The 26,848-nt window shown below is 36.6% G+C and overlaps 1 protein-coding gene across 1 annotated transcript in view; it reads left to right on the forward strand.

Moving 5' to 3' along the window:
* Positions 1-26,848, forward strand: part of LOC108678819 (FMRFamide receptor) — a 43,346-nt gene that overhangs the window by 7,750 nt on the left and 8,748 nt on the right. Inside the window, exons 3-5 of the mRNA XM_018167309.2 lie at positions 11,374-11,538; positions 16,675-16,793; positions 24,545-24,677. Coding sequence (XP_018022798.2) covers positions 11,374-11,538; positions 16,675-16,793; positions 24,545-24,677 — 417 coding nt within the window. The remainder of the gene's footprint in view (positions 1-11,373; positions 11,539-16,674; positions 16,794-24,544; positions 24,678-26,848) is intronic.

The following is a 26,848-nucleotide window of genomic DNA, read 5'->3' on the forward strand; positions in this document are numbered from 1 at the left end:
CTAACTCGATCAAGTGTATTAAAGTGGCACTCGATCACACAAGTTTGAGAAACATCGACCAACAATATCCATTGATTCAGAGTTACTTAGATCGATGGACGGAAATAATCTAAATATGATTGGGGGCTGCTTTGATTTTTGACCCAATAATTTGTAGAAGTTCAACTTTATTTGTTGATATCCTATAATTCGAATAAATTAAAATCATTCTTGCTGCCAGAAGTAAGAAAAATCTTTTGCCAAAAACTACAGAACGATATACTGTACTTTGGGTATTGCATAAAAATTAGCATTACATTTCATCATTCGTATCATTGAAACCTTTCGGCCACACATTCAACATTGAAATCAACTTTTTTCGAATTCCTAATTCATCACGACTTTTTCTAAGTTTAGCAGAAAGAAATCGTTTTTTCACGATTTCGATGCACATATTATGAAATAGTTATGATATACGAGCTTATTTCGTACTCATGCATGGCCGTTTTCTAAATAGACCGCATCAATTTTCCGTTTATTTCCAAAAAGTTTGACAAAAAACTAGCAGAACAACACACTTGTTCAGCGCGCAATCGGAGAGTGTAAATCAGCTGATAGGATTGAGTGCAGTCTCGCTATCGGGCGTCTGGCACCGGCGGCTGGACAATGTGATAATGTACTGCCTGATGAAATGCGTATACGTAACTGGCAAAGGAATCAGGAACGGAAGGAATTTACGAAGAAGTTGGAATAGAATTTATGAGTATCCTGATAATTACATGTGATGTTTGTTGCACATGGGAAGCTCTGAGTTAATTGCATGCGTAGATCTTATTTATGAAATTTAAAAATTGCGTGATTCAGGCATCAAAGTTCAGATAACTACAGATAACTAGTACGTCAGGTGTACTACAAGTTATCATATTATTATCATATCATATAAAACATGCAAGCAATCATATCACAATCAAATCATTTAAAAACATGTGAGAAGCAGCATGACATTCAATAACCTGCTTAAATAATGTTATTTTACATCAGATCATAATGATTTAATAAACAATTTAATGTAAACTGGGCTTACTTCTCAGTTAAATCCAAAGCCATCCGTAATACAGCATTATTAGCCTAGCTAATTAACTTTTTATTTCGACAAGCTGCAAAAATAATCTCAATTAAGCCTCCGAAGGTGAGACTAAAAATCCAAACAATGCCTGACAAGTCCAGACGCTTGTGCACTCGCGAAATTAATTATTAACACAAGCGCTGGTTTCTCTGGTGACTTTAAATTAAAATTTACCACTTTTATTTATAAATTCTTCATTAATATGCATTAGAGTTGACATGTTGTGTACAGCTGAACAAAACTTTGAGGAACGAGCTGATAAATGAAGATATGGGTAAGCAAAACAAGAATGGACTGGAGGCTAAAGAAATCTTTTCTTTATTTAAAAAGTTTCAAGATGGTATAAATAGCCATCAATTCCACGAGATAGTTAGTTTGGTGCTGCCTAATTTTGGTAGCGGCTCCTCTTCAATAAGCGTGAAGAGGCAAAGGAGCCGCAACTCGCTCCTGCGTCTGCCCAACCCGAAATTTCTGAAGAAAAGGAAACGGTGATCAGGCAAGGCACAAAGTTCAGCTCAAAGTAGGCGAAAAAACGCTCGATGCAATAAAAGGTCTTAAATGACAAAGTTTGCAATCGTAGCAAAAGTAGGTCGAGCTGGTGCAACTTGCTGCCACACGTTCCGAGTAAGAGCAATCTTTATTATTGGATAATCATGAATGAAGTCTTAAAATTACCAATAAATATTAGAGTATGGATAATTACGGGCTTTATTATTTATTCGGGTTTCAAGTGAAAAGGAACAGGATTTAACACCTCATCACCGCTTGCTCCGTGCCTACGAAGATAGGGTGACGTACCTGAAGTGCTAAAAAATCCTTCGGTGAATCGCTGGTGAGGTGCCGGTTCTTGGAGCTGATCCACGCCCGCGCAGAGGTAAGAAGCCGGGGTCAAGGTAGTGGTCGCATCCAAAACGTCAGGTGTACCACCGAGGTAAGTCGTAGCGCAGACGACATCCACTTCAGCACGTGCCCACGCATGCGTCCAAAGTCCCGACCGAGCTCAAGCTAAGCTTCCATGGGTTGCTTTAATCCATAATTTCAAAGGTGAACAGGAGCCAAAGATTCTTGAAAAGGTTAGTCTATACCATCTAACTTGAAGCGTAGACAGGAGAGTTTCAAAATGAATCTGGCCCAAAACAGCACCTTAGGAGTTGCTGCTGTGAGGTCACTCAGGTCAGGCAACGAACTGGCACAAATTCTTCAAAGCAAGTGAAGTTAAGTATTGGGCGAGATGTTAGTTTCACGTGGAATGTGCACATTAAAACTACTTCAAACGTCACCCAAATCATTTGTGGCACAGAGCAGGTGAGGATGGAAAATTTATGCCCGAAATTTATCAAACATTAAATTAATGAAAACTAAATCATAGTTTTTTGATCAACAGCTGCCTTGATGAGCTTAGGTCAAGGTGCAAGGGAAACACATGATTATAGTTCTTTGAACAATACATTTTTGTCCAATTGTTCATTTTTGATCGTGCTCGGAAATTTTAAATAAATTCAATTTCTTTTATGAGATATCTCCTTGTTGCAATAAATAAGTGGTAATTTGTAAGTTGATATGTATTTTTTACGAGGAATACTTCACCCTGACATTAGCAGCGGATACAAATTATTCAACGAATGGAACGATTTTAATTAAAGAAGCTTACTTCTCCGTGGGTCATATTGATGTCTAACAAAATTCGCTTCGACTCCCGGTAACATTCCTATTCTTCAACTTCGGCACTGGCAAGCCTCGAAATGGACGCATCTCTCCATATTGTACATCGTTATTGGCTCAGAGTTCGGGAGGTTTTGCTTGAAGTAGTGAACAGTTTTTCTGGTACGTGAAATCTCGTACAAATGTCAGCAGACAGTGAGATTCTCGATTGATCTTCAATCTTAATGAAGTTTTTGTGTATCCAACATACAGAATATGACTGAGCAAACATTAATGAAGAACTTCCTACATTTCATTAGATCGAGCACAGTCTATCTAAGACACTCGGAAGAGAATGTTCTATCATTTAATTAAAGTAATGGTAATGGTAAATATCTGAGTTTTGTTTGCTTTTTTCTCCGAGAAATTGGTTCACTGATCATAATTTACATTAATTAGGAGGAAATATTAAATTGGATTGAGCTCGTGCCCATGGACATGAAGTCTATTTAAGTCTATAAATTTTTAATGACGTCGATTAGTCTTGCAGCGCCAAGTGAGTATCATTATCGGATTTTGAGCAGATTTCTGCATATGATTTCGTCAGTTTTTAATTTACCACATATATGGTACTATTGATGAAAGCACATAATTCAATAAATAATTCAAACAATTTCTTCAGACATAAACTCTTCTTTAATTTCATGTGAAATCATGTACATATTAATTAATACGGTTTTATTCGCAGTTTTACAAGTTTACATACAACATACAAGTTTTAGTTAAGCAATAAAGAAACGCAATGGATACGAATCAGTCGTGATGTGCTTTATATGCAAATAATATTGCGCTCGTGTACAGCATGTTTATTGCTACGGTCAACATACAGCGCGCTGTTCGAGCACTCAATTGTTATCGCTACGCTGCTAGAACTTTTCCATTTAGCTCGACTGTCCATTTTCGAGGAGATTAATTTCATGGACGACAATATGGTCTGCACTGAAAATGAAAAGCCAGAACTAGACAGCGATTGTAGGTATGAATTCTGCAAAAAAATTGTAAAGGATTTTCCAAGTAAATTTTACGTAAATTTCCGGCTATGAAGAGAGAGAACATGTATATAAAATTATTCCAGATAGGCAAAACGAATAAAATCAATGCACTTCTCAAATTTATTTTTAATTAGTAGTAAATTTGAAAGGTAATTTCATGTCATGGTTCGATAGCCACTATATAATTGCATGTGGCCCTTTCACTTCCAATCGATTATTTATATCAGTTTCTAGCTCAAGGATTTATTTAAATTCAATATCTGCTGTAGCATTTTACGAGAAACTTTTAATGAAGCTTGCCAGCCAGCTGCTGATTTTTAAAAATTCCTACAACCATTGAAATTTTCTTCACGAACTAAGCAATCCTTCTCAAGTACACGAGGAAGAAATATTTTGGAGTTCATTATTACTATCGAAAATTATTCCATCATGCATTATAAGGAACATGTGTAAAAGTTATATATAGCAAGAAGGAAAATTTTTAAATAATTCAGCATAACACGTCTTTGGCTGTAAATAAATTACAAAACACGTTCAGTCGGTGATATTGTCGACATATTTACAGTGGAAGTCGGCAGGCCTGAGCTATGTTTTCCAAAAATCTGGATCAAGCCTCAAAAAAGATCCGTTCGAATGCCATCAATCTTACCGGGAACGTTTCTTTGGTTCGCTCAGCTTGAGATGACTGAAGATGCAGCTGAGCTGATATTGTGAGTTTTTACCGCCATACATATAAAATAAAACTAATAGAAAAAATAAATCTCAAAATTATGGTTTTATTTGGCATCTAATGTATACCAGTTAACAACGGCATTACTAAAAAATAATAACATGTCATCTTATGACCCTAATGTCATCACTGGATTAAAAATTAAACATCGCTAATTTTTTGAAAGTCCTGGCGTACAAGGAACAAAATAGGTGTTTGTAAGCTATACAGTGAAATTGTTATTTCTATATAATGTACAACAGTTGAACCTAATTGTTCTTGTTAAAATTTTATATGCAAAGAAAAGTTATAAAGTTTTTGCCTATGGGACGGAAAAATTGGTCAATGGACCTCGATATTTACAGTGAAATTTGCAATAATTTGCATTAAATTTTTCATATATTAGTCAGAACATTTTCACAGACGATCTTAAAGAGTAAGAAATTATAGTGGCATGATAACTTTAGGAATATATGCTCAATGAACTTTTTACAAGCTTTATCTGATATTTCCCTACATCACTCGACTCGAACTATTGCACTTTATAATTAACTAGAAGTCTTCTAGAGAAAATCGGACATTCGAGAATTTTTAACAGGCTCAAAAAATTATACTAACAAACTCAAAAATGTTCGGGATTATATAATAGCTTACGAATTATAGTCGCTCGAGAATTTGTGCTGTGGTCCTCGACGTATATGCGTGTTAACTTATTTGTTAAGTGATAGTAGTTAACTTACTTTGTATGACTTACTTAACTCAACATTTGTTAACTCCAACATCGTCAACAGACATCTCATGGTGTTACTTCTGACATCCATGACCTTTTGTCAAGTTTTATGGTCAAAATTTATTACGCAATTGCTCTAGCTGAAAAAGTTAGAAAAGTCGTATCTGAAGGGTATCGAATCTTGGTAACAAAAGAAAACTATTAAATGACTGGGGGTGCAGTCAAGTAAAATGAAAATATTTTGTGCGGGCAGATTGGATGCGCATTCGGTAACGATAGGGAATCCTGACATATTCATTTTCTGGGAAATTCAATCAACGAAAAAGCCCGTTTGTTTACAACCGCTCAGGATCGTGACGAGAGTCATTGTTTTAACATCGTTTTTATAGCGGTAAATATTTTAAATTAGCCTGATTAATTAATTAAATTAAACAGGCATGTTGCTTTATTTGTCGGTATAGACAGGAAAGGAACGAATTATCAATGTAGTTCTAAAAATGCCCTAGTACGTATATTTTGATGTTATCTCTTCGACACTATATTATAAGTCTCAACAGTTTGAAGAAAAATACTACACCTCATCATGATGAATTTTTCCTAAGATTATCTTTCGTGTCGTATGAATTTATTTGAGTTCCGAAAAATGTTAATTTGGCTAAAAACGAATAACACAGCCTACTCTGAACAAGGCGACTTCAAAATGGTTGGAAAACTGTAGACCAGAAAACTGATAAAATATAATTTGCATGCTATCATAAACACGAAATTTCTTAATCTAATTTAATATCAACAAAGAAAGCCGATATAGCACGTGCTATGTGATGGCAGTTTATGTATATGTAATTTACTCATTTGGAGGAAAATGCCAAATGAATCTTTGTAATTTAGCTTTTTACAGCATTTCTATTTCCTATTGCATAACCCAATCCGCTGCTAAGACTTACCTATCTTCCTCAAAAATTCTATTTTTCCAAAATGCGCACAAATTCATGTTACTCACGATCAACGCTACTAAAAACTCGGACCACAAAAATCAAGATTAGGCACACTGTGTCCGGAAAGTTTGTCGAGGAACCTTCGGGAAAGTTTCTTTTGTTCAGTTCATTTGGCCTAGGCGATTTCCATGGCCTTGAGAAAATAAGCCAAGATGGCATCGTCTGTTCTGGTCGCAAGGAGGTAACTGAGATCGGCGTTCAATATTTATCAAGTTGGTCCGTCCTCGTTATCGTTCGAGGCCACAGACGGAATCTAAGGCAGAGGTAAAAGAATAGAATTTTATGTTTGGCACCTCAGGTATTCCCTCCTATGTTCATAGCGAAGTCTAATCTATTTCAAGCGTGTAAAAGGTTCAGGTATATTCAAGAGACAGTATCATCGACCAAGCAGTGAGCGAATTAATTCAATGCAAATTTTTTGATAATAAAGTTCATTTGGCAGCAACATTCATCACATTGAGGCATTTTATGTGTTGGCTTTATTCATCTTGCAAGTTTTAATTATTCTGCGTACAAAATTTATGAGCCTAAACTATTTTTTATCAACAAATTTGTATTTTCTAATAATAAATACGGAGTATTTTATGGCACATTAGTGGTTGCTTTGAAAATCTAGCTGAAAGTAATTTGAATTCTTCATAGTTTCGATTATTCATTTATTGTTTTGTAAATTTACATGTTATGAACTCTATGTAAAAGTATTTATACGCACACTTGAACATAATCAATGATTACAAATATAATTAAAAACTTCCAAATAGTAATATTTTTTCTGTTGTTATTTAATCCGATTTGATTTGTAGTTGAATGAATATGAATAGGTCAGCATTCTATATTCCTGTGACTCAATGAATTTACTTTCGTTTTTAAAAATGTAACGATCTCAATTTTTTAGCTCAGGCCTGCATCAGCAATGACGGACTGACTGCAATGAATTTATATGTCTATATACAATATAAATTAGTGTAATTATAGGGTTATATGAAAATTTGAGGTCATCATAGAACTCTTTCTAAATTTAAAACCTTTCAATTGGAATTTATGAATACAGTAACCCGGTGTTATTTGGTCGTTTGATGATCCCATAGGAGATTTCCCTCAATTTTCCGCTTCATACCACAAAGGCAATCGACAAGCGCGTAAGTCATTCTCATTCCGGTTACGAAATACCGTTAATTAATAAAGCACCAGCACTCAGCCACGTATTAAGTGTAATTAACTGCAGGGTTCAATTTAATTAAACCGTCGTGCCTGAGGCGTGCTGTGGCTGCAATGAAACACTGAAATCTTGCGTGGCAACGGACCACAGACTGTTGCTTGGTCGCTCAAGTTGGCTGCTATTAGACACTCTCATGGACCATATCGGTAATGGGAGATATTTCCGTATAACTTAACATGAAACGATACTGATGTACCCAAGTAATATCAATGGGTGATTTTAGATACAGGCAACGATTTCATGGGTAATTTCACACATGGGTGACAATTTAATATATGTATATTTGAGTGTTACACGATTCTATACGGTACAAGCGACGCAGGGCAACATTTCAGACTATAGAAGAGTCTCGAGGGTCTCTGAACTTACCTTATAGGAGCAACTTTGACCTTGTACCCATTAAACTTGTACCTCAGTACCCATTGAACTTGTACCTTAGTACCCATTGAACTTGTTCCCTAGTACCCATAGAACGGATCCTTTTACCCTCTGAACGTACCCTAGTATCCTTTGAACGTGCCATATTACCGTTGAACGAACCCCAGTCTCCTTTGAGCGCACTATATTACCGTTCAACGTACCCCAGTATTCGTTTAACGTACCATTTTACCGTTGAACTTACCCTAGTATCCTCTGAACGTACTATATTACCGTTCAACGTACCCCAGTATTCGTTAAACGTACCATATTACCGTTGAACTTACCCTGGTATACGTTGAACATACCATTTTACCATTAAAATTACCCTAGTACCTTTTGAACGTACCCTAATATCCGTTGAATGTACCATATTACCATTAAACGGACCAAATTACCCATTGCACGCACCCTACGAGCACCTTTAAGCCTCTAGTAGCGCTCATTAAGAACCCCGCCGGCGACTTCGGATTCATTGTTTCGCTGCTCAATCTTCTTTAATTGACGGGGAAGGTTTTTGGTCGCACGAAAAATGGAGGAAGTAATGAGCTTCGAAATTCAGACTTATTTTCTTCCAATTGGAGCGATTTATTCGAAATATTTTTTTTTACTGATTTGACACAAGACGATTTAAATATCAACATGTTGAGCAATAATGTTTCTTACTTTTCATTGTAAAATGTATTTATTATGCAATTCTAGTAGAATGTATTTATTCTGCAAAGTATTTTTTTTGTCGGCTTTGTCGACGAAAAAAGTTCTGAAGTTCACCTCATCTTTCGTTTGAATGGATTACGCATTACAGTGCGCTACGATAGCAGCTAATAATTAAAGTTTATATGGAAAAATCCAGAGAACTCAGAGTTGACTACGCATTAATGGAAGTGCAAATGTTATCAACTGGGCAAGAAACTTGATGTTTTTCCGAGTTCCTTTGAAGGACCACGACCTCACCGGAAGACTCCTTCCATTCCAGAAAAACAACTCGAGGAATAGAAAAGTAGCAAGCCTTACGCTGCTCAAGCTTGAGGGTATCCTCGGAGTTTATTCATGTATTTGCTTGTGTAAATAGCAACGTAGACTGATCAAAGTTCATTTAGTGCGAGATCGGGTCATTTTTAACTATATAAATTCATTAAACGTCATAAACTTGTTAAATTTTTTGGCCTCTAAAATATTAAAAAATAAAAAAAAGATCTACCCTGTTGAAAAAATCCATTAGCATTCCCACATGAGTATACTATATTTGGTTTCAAAATCAGTCCATATATGAACGCACACGGAATGTACTGGAATTTAGTTTTTTGCCGTGACACTTTAAATCTTTCTGCGTGAGGAGATTTCGTAGAACGAAGTTTCTACTCAAAGGAGATCAAAACATCCAGGCTTGTGAAGTTGTGAAGAAAACCCAGCAGTGCTACAGCCTACCAAATATTACATAAGCATTTTAACAGCAAAATAATGTCGTTATAGGTTCATGGTCCATTTGTGATTACTTTATTGCAATTGGGAATCTTTCATTATGAGGCAGAATTATTATTTTCTAAAGAACAAGGTAGGGGTGATTCTTGTTGTGGAGATTAAAGGGATAATAGCATAGAATTTTTACATGAGATAATTTGCTGTAAAATTATTTGCTGTAAAATTTGATTGTTTATTCCACATTAGATCTTAAATTTCGGAGGCAACTGCAATTTTAACCAAGTCGACGGTTTGTTCTGCAGAATTTACGCAAATCTTGTTGAAAATAGATCATGGTTAATGAACAGATGTATGGTCTCATGCAGCACTGAAAGAGCTCTAATTTTCTCTGAAGTACAAGCCTCTGTAAGGAATCCTGAAACTCCCAATCAGAGGAGCATAGAAGTATCCTCAGGAGGTCTTTCAATTTACTTGGAGTTTCATAAAGGCTCATCGACTGCCATTTGCCCCATGTAGGCGAATGCCTTTGCATTCATGATTGCAAGCGATGCTTTCCTGAGGGTGAAAATTTACTAGTTTTCAGTCCATATTTTCTTCTCTACTCTCGCAGTAAACTCAGTCGAGAATTCTGGAATAATTTTAGGCAAATTGATATCCTGTCAATTGTTTATCTTTTCTAACGAGCTTCTTTTGAGAGAAATATTGCTCGTAAATATAAAAACTTATCACACGTGCCTTTCAAACCTCATCACCGAGATGGATTCCAGGTATTCCATTTTTTAAAGCATCAAAATTCTATATCATATCGCTCAGTAGTTGTCAATTTTTTCGTAAGCTATTGATTAAAATTATTTCCTTGACTTCTCACTTCAGACATCATGAGTTGATTAAAAAAAGATATGAAGAAATGGAAAGTAACGGACAAGACGCTTTGCCACTCGTAGATTTTTACTGGCTTTGCCACTCGTGGATTTTTCGTCCGGCCCGTACGTCTACGACGTACGGGCTGGACGAGACGACGCACGGGCGACGAGACGACGTACGGGCTGGACGAGACGACGTACGGGCTGGACGAGACGACGTACGGGCTGAACGAGATGACGCACGGGCTGGACGAGACGATGTACGGGCTGGACGAGACGACGGACGGGCGACGAGACGACGTACGGGCTGAACGAGACGACGCACGGGCTGGACGAGACGACGTACGGGCTGGACGAGACGACGGACGGGCGACGAGACGACGGACGGGCGACGAGACGACGTACGGGCTGGACGAGACGACGTACGGGCTGGACGAGACGACGTACGGGCTGGACGAGACGACGTACGGGCTGGACGAGACGACGTTTGGGCTGGACGAGACGACGTACGGGCGACGAGACGACGTACGGGCTGGACGAGACGACGTACGGGCTGGACGAGACGACGTACGGGCTGGACGAGACGACGTACGGGCTGGATGAAGTCTGCTGACATGTTTGCACTGATGTGTGCACATCCTGAAGATGTGCAAGATCGAACACTTGTGTACACTGGCGACCTTTGTGTTTGTATGGGCTGTGCAGCAGATTGCAGTGCACGTCTTTGAAACAGACAGTTAATGCGTTTTTGCACTGAACATTCGATGTTCATTAGACAGGTTATATAACTATTCGTTTACAATGATCAGTTTAATAATTTTTTAGTGCAAAACTCGCATGTTAGCGCTGAAAAGTTGACAGCTGATATGTTTCCGAATATGATATTTAAGCGGGCAATCGAGATATGATTCAGCTGACATGTCGTTTGCTTTTAGTGTGCCGTTGATGGGTTTTTTAGATAGCTTATGTGTTAGCACTGGGCAATCTACACTTTTTCGGCGCCCATTTCACGTGCTTGTGCTGTGCATTTGATTTTTCTTCAGACAGCTAATGTGTTTGCACTAGGAAATCTCCACATTTCCAGCGCACATTTCACGTGCTTGTGCTGTTCATTTGATTTTTTTCTTAACAGCTAATCTGTTGGCAGTAGGAAATCTCCACATTTGCAGTGCACAGGTCGCCTGTTTGCCATTAACCCCAGACGTGTTTACTGTGAGCAGATGATGTGCACAGTGGGGAGGGCGCGGTGGCTAACAGTGGCAGTGTTTGTGCTGTGTTACGTGCTGACGGCGTCTACACCACACGAGTGGGTGGTCATCACAGAGGCTGCTATCAACACCTCCACCAACTCCACCATCTACACCATGAAGCTCGACTACAGTGACGTCAGTTTAATTATTATCATTAAGGATGATTATCTTCTAGTGTTACATTGGGAGTTCAGTCAGCGTTATAAGTTCATGAACAATTAGTAAGTTTAATGGATGCATTACTGGTGATGTAATATTATCTTCGATTTTATGCAAGATGAAGTTTAAAAATAACCAAAATTAGTGCTTTGAAGTCAGATAAATTCACTACAGTATATTTCTGATACACTTTTCTTCCTTGAGCTCCCGCATCAAAATTGCTTTGGATATTCAAAGAAAATACTGTGGAAAAAATCTGTCACCATAAGAGTGTATATAACCCAATAAAATAAACCCACATTTTTGCTACGTATTGTATTGATACGATTTCAACAATGTCATTGAGTGTGTGGAAACAATGCACAATATAAAATTTCTCGAACATTCGTGTCTAGCTGACTTACAAATGGCATGGAATTTCTTTCTTGGTTGAAAAATCTTTGCGTTTTTTTAAGTCCTTTGAACGCGGGGGAAAACCTAGCAAAGAATGAATGCAATTCAGAATTTTTTAACAAGGGTGTCAGTGTTGAAAGTAAAACATCGAAACAGATCCATCATTTTTTTACAATAAATATTTCGCTGAATAAATAAAATAACTATTCAATAATGTTGCTGTTATTGCCTACACCAATTTCTTGCTAAAAATGTCCAAATTAAGCCCTATAAATATTTCAGCACCGTTCTTTCGAAAAGTATGATATGAATTTGATAATATTTACTCTATAGTATGAGAGAATTGCTTTTCTAATTCTATGATTATGGGATATTGCATTGTCGACAAGTTAACTTCTCCATTACATTAGTTATGACAATATGGACAGGGAGGTGGATATTAGGCTAATTGGTTATGAACTCGAGTTACGATAAGCAAATGTTTGATGGAACTCTGCTCTCCAATGTCACTGCCAGCGCTCGTAGTGATATTGGGAGCCGTAAAGACGCTTATTTTGTATAAGCTTGCCCGTCAAGTATTCAAAAGTGACGGTAAAGTCGTCTCGACCGCCCTTGTTGGTCTATAGGCTTTCAATATTATTCTGGTACATATTGATGAATTCCCACATGCTTTTTCTTCGTCTTTATGTTCCCGGCAGTGTCGGGAGTTGACAATAATGCAGAGTACCTATTGCGTAATTACCGACGCGATTACCCTGCATGTCCGTGATGGTGTGTGTCGCTCTAATTTTATGAACGTATGCTGCGACATTTGGGAGTCTGGCTTCATTAACCCTTGGTTTTGCGTTGCGCGAGGTCGCCGCTAATGAAGACAACTTTCACCCAAGGGCTGCACGACTAAACTACGGTGATGGCGAAATGGCAATGTCGAAACGATAGGAGCAGGAACAATTACGAAGTTCATAGAGCTAGTATGATGAGAAGCATACAAATAATTAAAAGAGTTAATATTGTATATTTTTCCAGCCCAGCCTGCTGTGTAACGTTTAAATTTGAAAGAAAAGACTAAACAGTTCACGCGCCCTGGTATGACGATTACTGCCTAAAAACCATGCACGAATTAAGAAATATCGTAGTTTCTGATGGCAGAATTGCATGAGCTTAGAAGCCAAGAGCCACCATAAGAAGAGAAGCGGTATTAGAAAAAAATTTTTTAACTCTGTTCTAAATTTGTCACGTATCCAGCCCCATCCCAAAAAATATTCACGGAGCAAATGGGTATATAAATTTTTACTACAAATGTGTCTCAATGACTTTCAATACAAATTTCATTATCATGGCATGGTTTTCCGTTACGAAGCAGCTCTCTGCTGCTAGATCAGTGCTTGTGGACGGAGGTTAGGGACTGTGTCCCTTTATTTGACCTTTTTTGAAAATGCCATACAGGAAAAAAAGAACGTTTTATTTTCTTGCTGACAAACTGATAGCTGCTGGAGATTTCAGATGAAAATGAACTGAATTTAAACTTGTGAATGTGGAATGTGTTTCTGGCTTCATCAACATGGAATCAATGCTTTGTTCACTATAATACGCTTGAGCTGCAGGGAACGCTATAATTTACGTAAGCAACCTTGAAATGTTCAACATTTAAGTTGAAGTTTACTTATGTATTATAAGATTTTTTCCAAGTTCCTTAGAAAATTGACTCGATTTTTTACATATTCTGAATGTAGAAATATTTGATATCAAAATTAAACAATCAAGAAAAAACAGCCAAAAGTACTTCAAGTAATGGCTCGTAAACATTTTTCACTGACACATAACAGAATTAATTTCAGACATGGAGACAAAATTTTTCCTTGAATTGTCTCCATAGGAAGTACTTTTTGTACAGCAACACTCAAAATAACATAATAAATACACTCAAAATAGCACAATTTTCTGAGTAATCCGCAAGAGTTTCCTTTCCTCAGGACCACGTCTAAAATTGAACCCATTCGTCATCCTATCGCATCCCCTGCAGGTGCTACATTGATTTTGTGAACTCGAGTTCATTTTCGCCCACTTTGGTCTCGCGAAAATACTGTGCAGAAGCTGCAGGTAGAGCATTCAGTTTCTCACAGGCTTTCAGTTGTTACATTTTTTTCTAAAATTCAATAAAAAAAATGTTGCAAAGTGGATTCCGAAACACCAACATAAATATGTTATCAAGGTAGGTTATATTTCTTACAAGAAATTATTCAACTCGACATTTTGACAATGGAGCGAATGGAATCACTTACACTGATCCAGAAACGAACTTTTAAAATTTCATTTTGGTTTTGGCGTTGTTCTAGCTCGAATGTCGGTGAAGACTTTGAATTCACAATACTATTGAACACAAAAATAATTATTTTGCTTCTTACATGGAATAAACTGTTCGTAAATATTCCTAAAATATGAGATAGCCCTTCAGATTTCAATATCTACTCTGTACCGGTCACTTCTCTGCGTCTAATTAGCAAACCGCCAAACACTATATGAGCCTGTATGATACCAACAGTTTTTAAATTGATTTCAGATCAGTTTTGGCGATCTGGATCGGTTTATCAATGAAGATCTAGATTGTCCAAATCATTATATAACTAAATCGAAATAACGATCAAATGGAAGTAGTTATGAATCCCTCTGTGGAACAAACGGAATAATGTTATAACATTTATGAACTTTAAAATCGTACCTTAGTCCTAAACTCCAGCTCTGAAAATATCCCAAACAGAACGAAAATGACATCCTTTTTTCTAATCTATGCCCGTGAAACAAGTCAATGCAGGGTAAATAATCGATATGGTACGAATGACTATTCGCATCACGCATTCACACATGACTATTCACTATCATTATCATTAAATCCCATAACTGAGAATGTCTTCGCTTCGGCATCACCTCACGCCTAGAACTTTCAAAAATTATCCGTGGTGAAACATGAGTTTATTACAAATTAAAATTATATTTTATAAATTAAAAATATAGTCTAGCAATTTCTGTCAAAAAATGTTATACAACCTAGGATGACACTAACATCTTTAATTTCATCACATGCACCAGAGCGAAGGTCCAGAGAAGCTTCATATCACAGGAATTTTTGTCGGGCAGCGAACAATCCAAGCTCTGCTGATTTCACGTTTAAAAGGAGTATGTAATGAAAAATAAAGCTCAAACCCCAACAGGGAGGCCTTCAATTCCTTTGTTTATACGAGTTCGATGCGACGCTGCCTGATTAGATACTAAGAAACGTACAAAGAAACATTCCCCAGGGATGCTATTGATGCGTACGATGCAGAAATTTAGAGTGGTAGCATCATGGCAGAAAATATAATTTATTCTTCGAGTATTAGATCAAAATTCTACTGGAAACTTTTAGCGCTCTCAATTCATAATTTTCTAAATAGATGTTATAAGAATATTTTCAATGAAGCAAGCGTTCTTTCTAGCAGCCCAAAAAATTCCGACAACTTTCTTTTACTCGCGCATTACTCATTTACATAATGCAAGTGTAGAATATAAATACATCAGGGTAATTTTTCTATGGATATATGGGTCAGAAAGATTGCTCATACAGAACGATTTATTTTAAGTTTCTTGAAATTTCTTCGTGAACAATGATCTCGTCACAATGTTTTCGACCAATTATTTTTGAGTAAACAGTCTGACACAAATTCTTGCCTGGTCAGTGCTCAGTATTAGTGTTTGTCTTGCCGATGCATGGTGTATTTTGTGCAAGTTGGGTCTCCTTATAGACACTGCGAGCGTGGTAAATATTGTGCCAGAAGCTTCTTTTGTAAGGCTGATTTATTTCGCGCTTGCTTCCTCAATACGAACGCCTCGCAGCGATGCCGCAGTGTATGTCCAAGAAGCACGTACGGCTCGCCCGGGCTACGATGCTGGCGCATCTTCTTTAATCAAGGTTTTGGCGGAATCTTCAAGTCGTATTTGGACAAAAAATTCGCTGCGGCAATTTGCGTGCCGGCGTTTAATCAAACCCGTAAATTCCTATAGACTCTTTCTTCGTTATTTCAATTATGTTGGTGGCTGTTTTTAATTTAAGATTATGGCAGAAGCTCACGTACTCAGCTAGAGTATGCGTGTGGAATAAACAATGACTGAAAAATTTATAGATCAGTGCAGCAATGCTGGAAAAATCATCAAATAAGTCCACGAAAGGCTTCTAATGTTAAATTCATGTTATTTTCAATGTCATCGTATGTATCCAATGCCCTTTTCTCACCCCGAGAGCGCTATTCGACGACCAGAAAAAAATGCAATAAAACGCGGTACTCTTATTTACGACGACTGGCAGACCATTCCGACAAAGGTTTCTAAAGGCACTACACTTGTTTATGCGGTATTTGTCGCAGCTGCTGCGTAGTTATCCCCCTGTTTATTGCTCTTGATAGAAAATATATTGTCATTTTCTTCTCGCCCAACGTATTCCGCTTCCGCAGTGTGTCATCTCAAAAAGCGCAGTGACTTGAGAATTACTGTATACGTTTCCAATTTGTTACCGACTGACTTACCGTCTCGAGAAGGGTTTCGCTTCTTAAAAATCTATACCTAGAGAAGAAAAAGTGACCCTGAGGGGGAGAAACAAAATTCATTTAAAGTTATCGGCCCACAGGAGGCTTTTTGCTTGCCGATTGTTGCGGGCAGGTCTACAGGCAGTAATATTCTGTCCCGCAGTTGGGCCAGGACGAGATGTACCGGCACAGCTATTATTGGTTCAACGCGGTCGTCTTCATCCTCGTCCCGCTGACACTGCTGGCAGTCTTCAACATCTTCCTGATCTCTGCCGTGCACAGGTGATTAGGTTAACCATGCATGTGTATTACCGTCAAAATTATGAGATCTTGCAGTAAAACAACATCATTATAAAATAATAAACACGAATTACACGTCTGTTGAATGTTTTATGTCAAATTTCTTTTATGTATATAATTCATGAAAGCATAATAAATATTTGGACTTCAATTCAAACATTTTATTTTGATTTTCTAACTATGCCTGTGTATCACCGTCAGAATTATAGGAGCTTACAACAAAACAATTTTGATATAATGAAAAATAAAGACGAGTTACACGTCTATTGAATAAATAATGTCACTTTTCTTTTATGCATATAATTCCTGACACTGTAATATGTAGACTTAATTCAAACATTTTATTTTGATTCTCGTGGTCAAATATTTTTTTCCTTTTTAGCTGCTAACGGTTAAAAGAGCACTTATAAACTATTACATAGTAATTACAGGAGTGAACGATCCAGCAAACAACAACTGAAGAGATTTCTTAGAGACTTGTGTGCATGCTTAAGATTTTCACCGTGACTACACGATGTCTGTGGTGATCATGCGATACGTTTTGCATCAGGAACTACACGATGTCTGTGGTGATTATGCGATACGTTTTGCATCAGGAACTACACGATGACTGNTTACAGGTCAGTGTCCTGTGCAGTGCTACTGCTTTACAGGTCAGTGTCCTGTGCAGTGCTACTGCTATGCAGGTCAGTGTCCTGTGCAGTGCTACTGCTATGCAGGTCAGTGTCCTGTGCAGTGCTACTGCTTTACAGGTCAGTGTCCTGTGCAGTGCTACTGCTTTACAGGTCAGTGTCCTGTACAGTGCTACTGCTTTACAGGTCAGTGTCCTGTGCAGTGCTACTGCTCTACAGGTCAGTGTCCTGTGCAGTGCTACTGCTATACAGGTTAGTGTCAAATAATACGACGTCATGCACTATTATTTTCATAAATCATCACATTCCTGCATGAAACAGTTGACGAATTTTTTGCATTCTCTAATCCAATAAATTAGACATCATAGGCGCTAAAAGCTTTACATTTTTTCAAAACATTTTCAATACTTATTCGGATAAATTTCCATGTTATTCGTTGAACCTCATCCATAAATGCGGCAAATACTTAATAAAGGTCAGTAAATTGGAGGGCCATCTATCCAAATTAGCATTTTTGCCTGATTTTTCTCTTTGAAGCCAGAATGAAATTGGCGCTAGAATGTATGCGCCGCTGCAGTTGCTCTGATGAAAAACGTCCGTAATGAAGCCCATGAAAGATCACGGGCAACACAACTGGTGGTCCCAGTAATCATGCTTGTCCTATTGAAGATTGTCGAGTAATTTCATTTTCCTGAACTCTCGTGAACTTTTTGCTCAGTAGGAAAATGATGGCCGTTGATGGAATAATTTTAAAGTGTTTCAGACTTTCTAATAATGATTGTTATGTGATATCCGTTACCAGCAGAATAGAATGCAGTTCACTAAAATAGCTCAAAACAACATTCTAGACCACAATTCAATTATTTCAGATTCGTTTTCATGAAGCTTTAATTTGATAATTATTATTGATGTTTTAGGATAATTTTTAATATATATAACTTGTTAATACTTGCAGAGATATTTTAACAACGCGATCTAAATTTATCGGCCCATTATTCACGAAGAATAAATTTGTTAAAGACAATTATTATTGGCTTGATAGTACTGATTGTCTAAATAGTACTAGTTGTCTAGATAGCACTAGTTGCCTAGATATTAATAATTGTTTAAATAGTACTAGTTGTCTAGATAGTACTGGTTGTTTAGATATTACTAGTTGTCTAGATATTACTGATTGACGTGATCGAGAAGGTTTAGTTATTTATCGCAAAAACGGATGCCCCAATATCAGGTACTCGTATTTAAAAAAATTCTAACAATGTTTTCTGAAAAATGTATATCTACCGGCATATACGAAATTTTAGGCCTCGTGCTTGTGTAAAACTTTTAGGTAGGTAATTAACTACAGGGTAAATTTTATGATAGCCTCGGGTCTCTTTAAGCGTAATTATTGTCGACTCTCAGGGGGAGATGGCCGCGTTGGGCTTTTAGAGGCAAAATTCCAGGAGTTTTTTTTTTTGTTCCAGATTTCATAACGAAATTGCCTTAATATTTAAAATATTATGATTTACTGTTGTAATACTCTTTTAATTGATCACTAAGAAAATGAAAAATTATAAATGGAAATTAGAATTTTCATCAATTATGTTGAAAGTACTTTCTTGGGTGTAAGCTATCTTCAGAATTCATTCGTGAGTGAATCTATTTAAATTTTAGCGTTAGCAAGTGGGAATTTGAGACATAACTAAATTTCACATAGATGGTGAGCAAGAAATTTTTCTCTGCTTCCTCTCAAACGAAGGATTCTTTGTCGATGAAATTTAAGGCCTCGCAATTAGCGTTCGCAATCCTTTGTCTTACGAAAGTTGAGGAAACGAGCCAGATTTTTGTCTTGAATTCTGTCCAAGAAATACCGAGAGAATAATTTTTTTGCAACTAAATAAGCTTTTAATGAGGAAAGCTAGCAAAAATTACTGTGACATTATAACTTTTTTTAGTAGAAAAAAGAATGTTTAATCAAAACCATGCATATTTTTAATGAACTCGGTGATGTAGCTATTTTCTTCATGCATTTTACAAACGTCCATTGACATCAATACAAATTCTTGAGCGTTTTTAGAAATTTTTGTTATCCTCCTTTCAAATTTTCAAATGTAAAAAGCAAAGGAAATATTACAACATCATTAGCATAATTGATAACTCGCTAGTCATTACATCAGTTTCTTGATTTTTTTATTCGTTTCTCCCTTATAAATTTCGAAAAATATTGCCTTCGATAAATAACATTTGAAATGCTTTCCGATAAATTATTGACGATGGATCGTTGGGCGAACCTTGTAACCGTACTTTATATGCATAGGATTTTTGAAAGGGGTACGGCCCTTTTATAAAATTCACTCAGATGTTTCTGCGCGCTGTTTGAACAGCGACATTTCCATTTGTGCTAGGAAAACACTGATTCTGCATCTCGAATCGAGAGCATGCAAACAAAACTATTATTGGTAATCATTTATGTAAGGATTTATGTGAGTTCTCGCAATGTCAACGTAAACATCATCATTTCTGCTCATCAGCTTCTTAATTTTTTGTTATAAATCGATACAGTGTAGGCAGAGGCGCGGAACATTGATACGTACTCTATTTTTCCACGCACGCACATATAAATGTATTCACCAGCGAAATGCCCACAGCAATATTTATTTTATAGCCCGTTCGAACCGTGATTCTCCATTCTTTCAACACGTCCAATTTACCGATTCGTTTCTTTGACGTTGCACTCAAAGAAATTGGAAGTTCGTTGTCCAAATAGTGATGGGCTATTTGCTCATGTGTGGGTCCATCTTACCCAGTCCAAGAGGACCCACAGTGCTGCGTCAAGTCTCTGCCTGTTCTGTGGGTAAGAAAATGGCACGACTTCAACAATATGATCCATTTTTATAGCATTTACTCATTTATGAAAAAATGCACTATTGTGCTCGCCATGTCCGTCTGTCCGTCCGTCCGTCTGTCCGTCTGTCCGTCTGTCCCTCTGTCTGTCCGTCTGTCTGTCCGTCCGTGACTTCACGTTTACGTCGACGAGAAAATGCGCTCTCTGTCACTCACTGCAGTGAGTACTGAGTTACATTTTTTTCATCAGTATTTTTCTATCTAACTGCGAAACTCATGTCGCGTGCACTTCAAACTACGTAGGCATTACGACTATGTAGTTTGTAGAGGCCTCTTACGACAGTCATTCTACGTGTGGCTTGACTCATACAACGAGCCGCAGCTATGAAGCTGGGCTACAATATTTTTTATTCATTGGATCGTTTCTGCCGCCTAGCACAAAAAAAGCGACAATAGTTTTACATTTAATTTTTTTAAGTATCCATTGTTGCAGCTACTTTTTTCATTGCAATGACAAGAACTTTGTCCCAAAACTGTCATAGAAAAATCTACCAAGGTAAACTGAGATACAAAAAGTAAGATCCATACGATTCAATTCTTGACTTTTGTTGCATGAAATTTATTTTCTTACCATAAAATTTACAAAGGAAACGGGTAAAAATATTCGCACTCTAATAGCTGAAAATTTATATGCCTTGTCATCACTAAGAAGAAAATATCTCCCCAAAATTTAACGCTTTCTCCGTTAATAAGTTTCTAATAGAGAGCACTTCTGTACGAAATATCGGGGAAAATCAAAATGTAAAAATTAAATATTAAAACTCTGTGCCAATTTATGCAAAAAAGAATTCCTTATAACACGGTAACTTAAATTCTCGAAAAATTCTATACTGCACTCAATTTCTCAAATTGATGACTGTTTAAACGATAAATTTTTATTTAATTTGAAGCAGCATAATAAAAACATTGAAAAATTAATAAATAAATTAAATAAAATAATTAAAAATAATAATAATAATTAAAAATAAATTTGAAGCAGCATAATAAAAACATTGAATAATAAAAATTCCTACAACAGCAACCGTGTCAGAAAATTAGTGTCTTTAACTGAACTTCAGAACTTGACATAGTAATTTTACTCGGACTTACTACAGAGAAACCAAATCTACGCTCCCTGCAGGGAATAATCTCCTGGAAAAATGGGATCTTAGCAGATATTCTCCGATCCCCTCCTGCATCAACGACTAACCCTATTCAGTGGGGCTCGCCTTTACGAGGTCATTGGCTGGCTTGGACGCCGCGCGTGACCTTCTGACTTGATCAGGAAATTCTAACCGCAGCCTCGTGCAATTTGCGTGTTTTTGTCAAAAGCTTCTTTTCGCAATGAAAGTGAAACGATAAGATTATAAACGCTAAGGTGATACTATCGTGGAATTAGCATCATAACTGAGTGTAGAATTTGTTGTCAAATCTCATTGGCATTCTGGGAACAGTTCCAAGTACAGTCACTGAAATGTAGAAAATTCATGTTCGGCGAGGGGCATTCGATGAAAATTATATAAAATGGATAAATTTGATCAAAATTAAGAATAGGAAAAATTTTATTAATATACTTTTGTTAGGGCTTAGTATAATTAAACAGTTAGAGGTACATGAATATACATGGACGTGCAATACAATTTCAAATCAAAATCAGCAACTTAATTTAATTAATGAAAAATTGTTGAAATTCCACAAAATAATTAAACATTGATATCTACTTAATCATTAGAACTTTAGCGTAGTACTTTTTTCGGATTATCTATTCCTAAGAATTCTATTCTATTGACCTAATATCTCCTGCATAGATGGTATAAATATTGGCTCTGGGAAAAACCTTAAGCGTAGATCAGACTAATCATTCATGAATGGGTTAAACTGAGAATTGCCAGAAGTTTGATTCAAATTAAAGCCTTTAATAATGTTAGTTAATGCCCACATATTCTAACAATGCCTTAAAAATATGGAAGATTGTACAATGATTCACGCAAAATGAAATTGGCGACAGATGGGAATCAATATTTCCAGAAATGCGACTTTTAAAAAAATAAATGCGACTTTAATGAACTTTTCTCAAATCTTGAAACCTAAGTACTCGTTGAAGTTGTTCTTTATGTGCAATTTCAATTTTTAGGATGAATGTGACAAATGATAATAATTGGCGTCGATATTTTATCTTATTATCTCATATGTTAACTGTTTGTATATTTATCTTGTCATCTCATATTTTAGCTGAAATAGAGCAGTTTTTTGAGCAGTGGTTTTTTATTAGAATATAATCGAAATTCTTCTGAAACACTTCTCTCAGCTCTATGGAGATATGTCATTTGTTTGACCTTTAGAAATTTGTCAAATTCTGAATAAAAATCCATTAATTCCTACAATAAATGTGAATTTACAAGTTCGCTACTCTAACATTGCGAAGACATTTTAAAGTAGGGAAGATTATAGGAGTGGGATAGTGTATAAAGATAACAGTATATAGTACGATATGGTATAAAGAGTAGGATAGAATATAAGAGTAGGAAGAGTATCGGAGGAGAAAAGAGTATAAGATTAGGATGGAATATAAAAGTTGATAGAGGATTAGAGTAGGATTCAGTATAACAGTAGGATATAGTAAAAGAGTATGAAAGATTAAAGAAAAATGGACGAGCAGAAGAGATTGTAAGGATATAGAAGAAGGGTCGAGTATACGGTCATAATACGGGTTAGGGTGAGTAAAGAGGAAGGGTTATAAGAGTAGATAAATGTGGGATCTCCTTCTTACAGGATCATGACTTGAATCCTCATGTTGAATGTGGCGCTATAAACTTTGTCGTGAAGCGTGTATGATAACAATAAAATTGACAACGACTGAGTAGAACAGTAGATATTAATCTAAATAAATACATCGAATAACAAATTTAATGAACTTATCGTGGATCTTAAAGAAGAACATAGTAGTTTAGATAAATTTAATATATTCTTGTTGAATCGCAAAAAAAATTGTTTTCCCTTGGACCAAAGCTTTTGAATAAATTTTCGTCTGAAATAACGAAAACTAGAAAATTTCTTGCAACTTCCTCGCACCAAATAGTAGGCTCTATTTGTGGATCAGCCTCTAGCTCAGCCCTAGGATAAAGAAACAAATGAACAAATTCGCGCCGAGGTTATCCCGAGCATTCGTATCCCTAAGGAATGCCTAGGGAGTTCCTTATCCGTGTGCACATTGCCTTATTTGTTTATTTCTCTTTGTCATTGTGTTGACAATTGTGCTCGCTCGGCCCTTCTCGGCCCTTTTTAGCGCATTTTCTCATATATGGAAAAAATGCACTATTGTGCTCGCCATGTCCGTCTGTCTGTCTGTCTGTCTGTCTGTCTGTCTGTCCGTCCGTCCGTGACCTCAAGTTTTCGTCGACGAGAAAATGCGCTCTCTGTCACTCACTACCGTGAGTACTGAGTTATATTTTTTCAATATCTTGTTTGTTATTTGGTCCTAGAAAAACGCTTCACTAAAATGAATGTATAAAAGCTGTTCTAATTTTCCCATAAATAAAAGCTGAACAACAGTAAGGCCTCTCTTATCCTGTTTGAATGTTTGTATTCTCTATGGAATATTTTTTCGAGCGTCAGCTATGGGAACCGACAAATCTTCTTCTTGACTAGTCAAAGCACAAAATTTTGACCCATTCACAGAGCTAAAGTTAAATGAAAATTAACTTTTACAACATTCTATAGCTTGGATTCATGGAGTCATGCAATTAATACTTCTTAATATATCGGTTCGAGTTACTGCACTAATTTTTTTTATAAATTACTTATGCGCAAGATCATTTCTGATCCGAAATCAACGGGACAAGGTTTATGTCGTAGACATGAAATTAGTTTCGCGCGATCACAATGTTAAACGAATTCTTGGGAAACCTCTGTTATACAATTATAATGTTTTCTTGAGGGATGTGTATGACTGATGTCGGGAAGTCCCAGCTTACAACGCTCATGAAAATGCGTACCACATGATCAAGTTAGTCAGTCAATTTTTATTTTGTTGCAATTTAAATTTGCAATGTTTATACTCTCAACAAAGCAATCAATCCTAAACAAGCAGTGATTTATAAAATGTTTCTCCCCCTATCAGCCGCATTATGGAAAAGCATCTGTGGTGATCCAGTAGATTGTTTAGCTTATTTATCATGCAGTATCCTACATTACGAGCGATATAAAAGATGGCCATTTTATTTTACGTTTGTTCAGCGCTGTAAAACAGCCTCCGGCAGCACACTCTCCCGCGTTCGCCATCATGCGAGGTCTGGGCAACATCTTCAACCTGCTGAACGCTATCAACGCGGCCGTCAACATCGTCTTGTACTGCGCGTTCTCTGATAAGGTAAGTCGATCACCCATGCGATGTTTCATCCTATGAAGGCAGGTAGTTTTAACATTTTACCCGCGTTATAAATTTTGTCACTAAGCCGGAATTTTAAGAGCCAATTATTAGGCCATCGAGGAAAAACGTGTAGAGAGGAAGGGAAGAGTACGACAATAAAGTCCAAGAAAAATAAATTTTCTCCATAAAGCTGGCAATATTGAATTAGCATTAGGGAGAAGCATAGAATCTTAATTGGTCGGTAGTCACTCAATAATAGCAGATGTAGCCTGTGAAATAATATCGGAGTCCGCCTACCCCCATCAAAGTAAACTATACACGTTACGAAAATAAACATTACGAAAGCAAGGAGTCATACCGCTCTACCCAGCACAAAGCCTTTGGAAGCAATATCTCCTCGCTTCCTCATTCTCATCTTCCTACATACCTGTCCAGAGCTCAATGAAATCGTTGTCTCCATAATTCAATCTTAATGCCAACAAATTACTCCCGATTTCTACCTATCGATAACAATAAAGAACAAGAATTTAAGTGAAGTTGAGTACATCTATCATTCCTCAAGATATTTATCGAAATTCATATTTTCTCTTGGTGATGATTAATATCAGACTGATTATTTGAAATTATTTCAGATTTTATAGGTATTATGTCATAGGTCTGAATAATCTACAAATACTTATTTAATAATCTACAATTATGATAGATGCATCACCATGTGAAAGAAAAATTATAGACGAACGCAGAATTTTTTGGAAGAGGACTAATTTATCAGGCATGAAAGCATGAAAAAAATCAACCGTCGAAGCCAAATTGCGAATCTGTTGTGAGTGAAGCGGCAATTGACGGCCAATTCTGTAACGAAAAACTTCCATAACTATTTTGCCGCTGCCTTGATTTCAATATTCAATATGACTATTCTACAATATTCCAGAGTTATGATAATTTATTCTGTAATTTTCCGTCTATGAATCTTCCGATGAAATTTAACTTGCTTCACGAATGATGCCTCGAGCTTGACATGATTTCAGTTTTATTTTGAATTTTAGCAAATCTATGATCACTATTCTCTCATCGTGCTCTTTCGCTGTCCTGTACTATAAATGACTACAGAATAGTGCAACCCCGTATGTATAGTAATGATGGTAGAAGTTGTACTGATTATTTAATTCTTATTATAGACAGAGATTTGCAACTCGTACAGGAACTGTTACTAAATATTTCTTTTTCATCATCGTACCGCTTGGAAATTAAATATAAATTCTACCGTATTTTGTCAATTTTATTCAACAACCGCTCAAACAATTAAACAAAAAATTTAATACTAATCTCGTTATTATCACTACCGTTGATTTCTCAATGCTGCAAATTAAAACCTCATATTATATATAAAAAATGAGATTGAATTATTGAAACGAAATACTTTGTCTCATTTAGGTGGATCTATGCGCATGGGAGAACATTTATCTAATTTTTAATCATTAGATGATAAATTCGTTTCAGGATTTTTTAAAAGTCTCACACTAAACGGTCGCTTCTGTTTGAGTTTGTGATGACGTCAGGGGAAATTTCCATGATCTTCTCTTTTGGTTCTTCCATGCAGATAACCCTGAGATCGGCCTCTGCAGGCTCTCTTTTCTTAACGGCAAATTCCTCTCCTCATGGCCGACTATAAAGGACGTAAATTTCAAATGATTATACAGAACTAAATTCTGACATTGCAGGAGACCTCATGCGTCGAATAATATTCAATTTCTTGGCTCGATATCAACCAAAAAATTTTAATATGAATATTTGAATATCACATTGCCGGACCTAGTGACATCGCTAATCCGTTTCAGCTCTTGTGAACAGTTAACTAGCCTAACACATTTAAAATTCTTTCCTAACCTTGCTGTCGTACAATTGTTCGAAACCTAAACTAAAGAGCGAAAAATATGAGCCAAATATAAAATCGTACTTTGCGATTTGAGAATAATGTTAGATATAAAAACCAGACTCAAACCCCAAGCGAGCGTTGTTATAAGAAGTTATAATTTTAAACTAATAAATCATAGTGTTGAAGCCAATAAGGAGCTGAGTAGTCAAGTATCCCGAAACCAAGGACTCAATCCTTCAGCAGCCAATGCATAAATTTTTTAAATAAGCATTGAATTTATCATCTGTCAACAGGA

The sequence above is a fragment of the Hyalella azteca genome, unplaced genomic scaffold (assembly GCF_000764305.2).
Source record: "Hyalella azteca isolate HAZT.00-mixed unplaced genomic scaffold, Hazt_2.0.2 contig16872, whole genome shotgun sequence".
In the NCBI taxonomy this organism is placed as follows: domain Eukaryota; kingdom Metazoa; phylum Arthropoda; class Malacostraca; order Amphipoda; family Hyalellidae; genus Hyalella; species Hyalella azteca.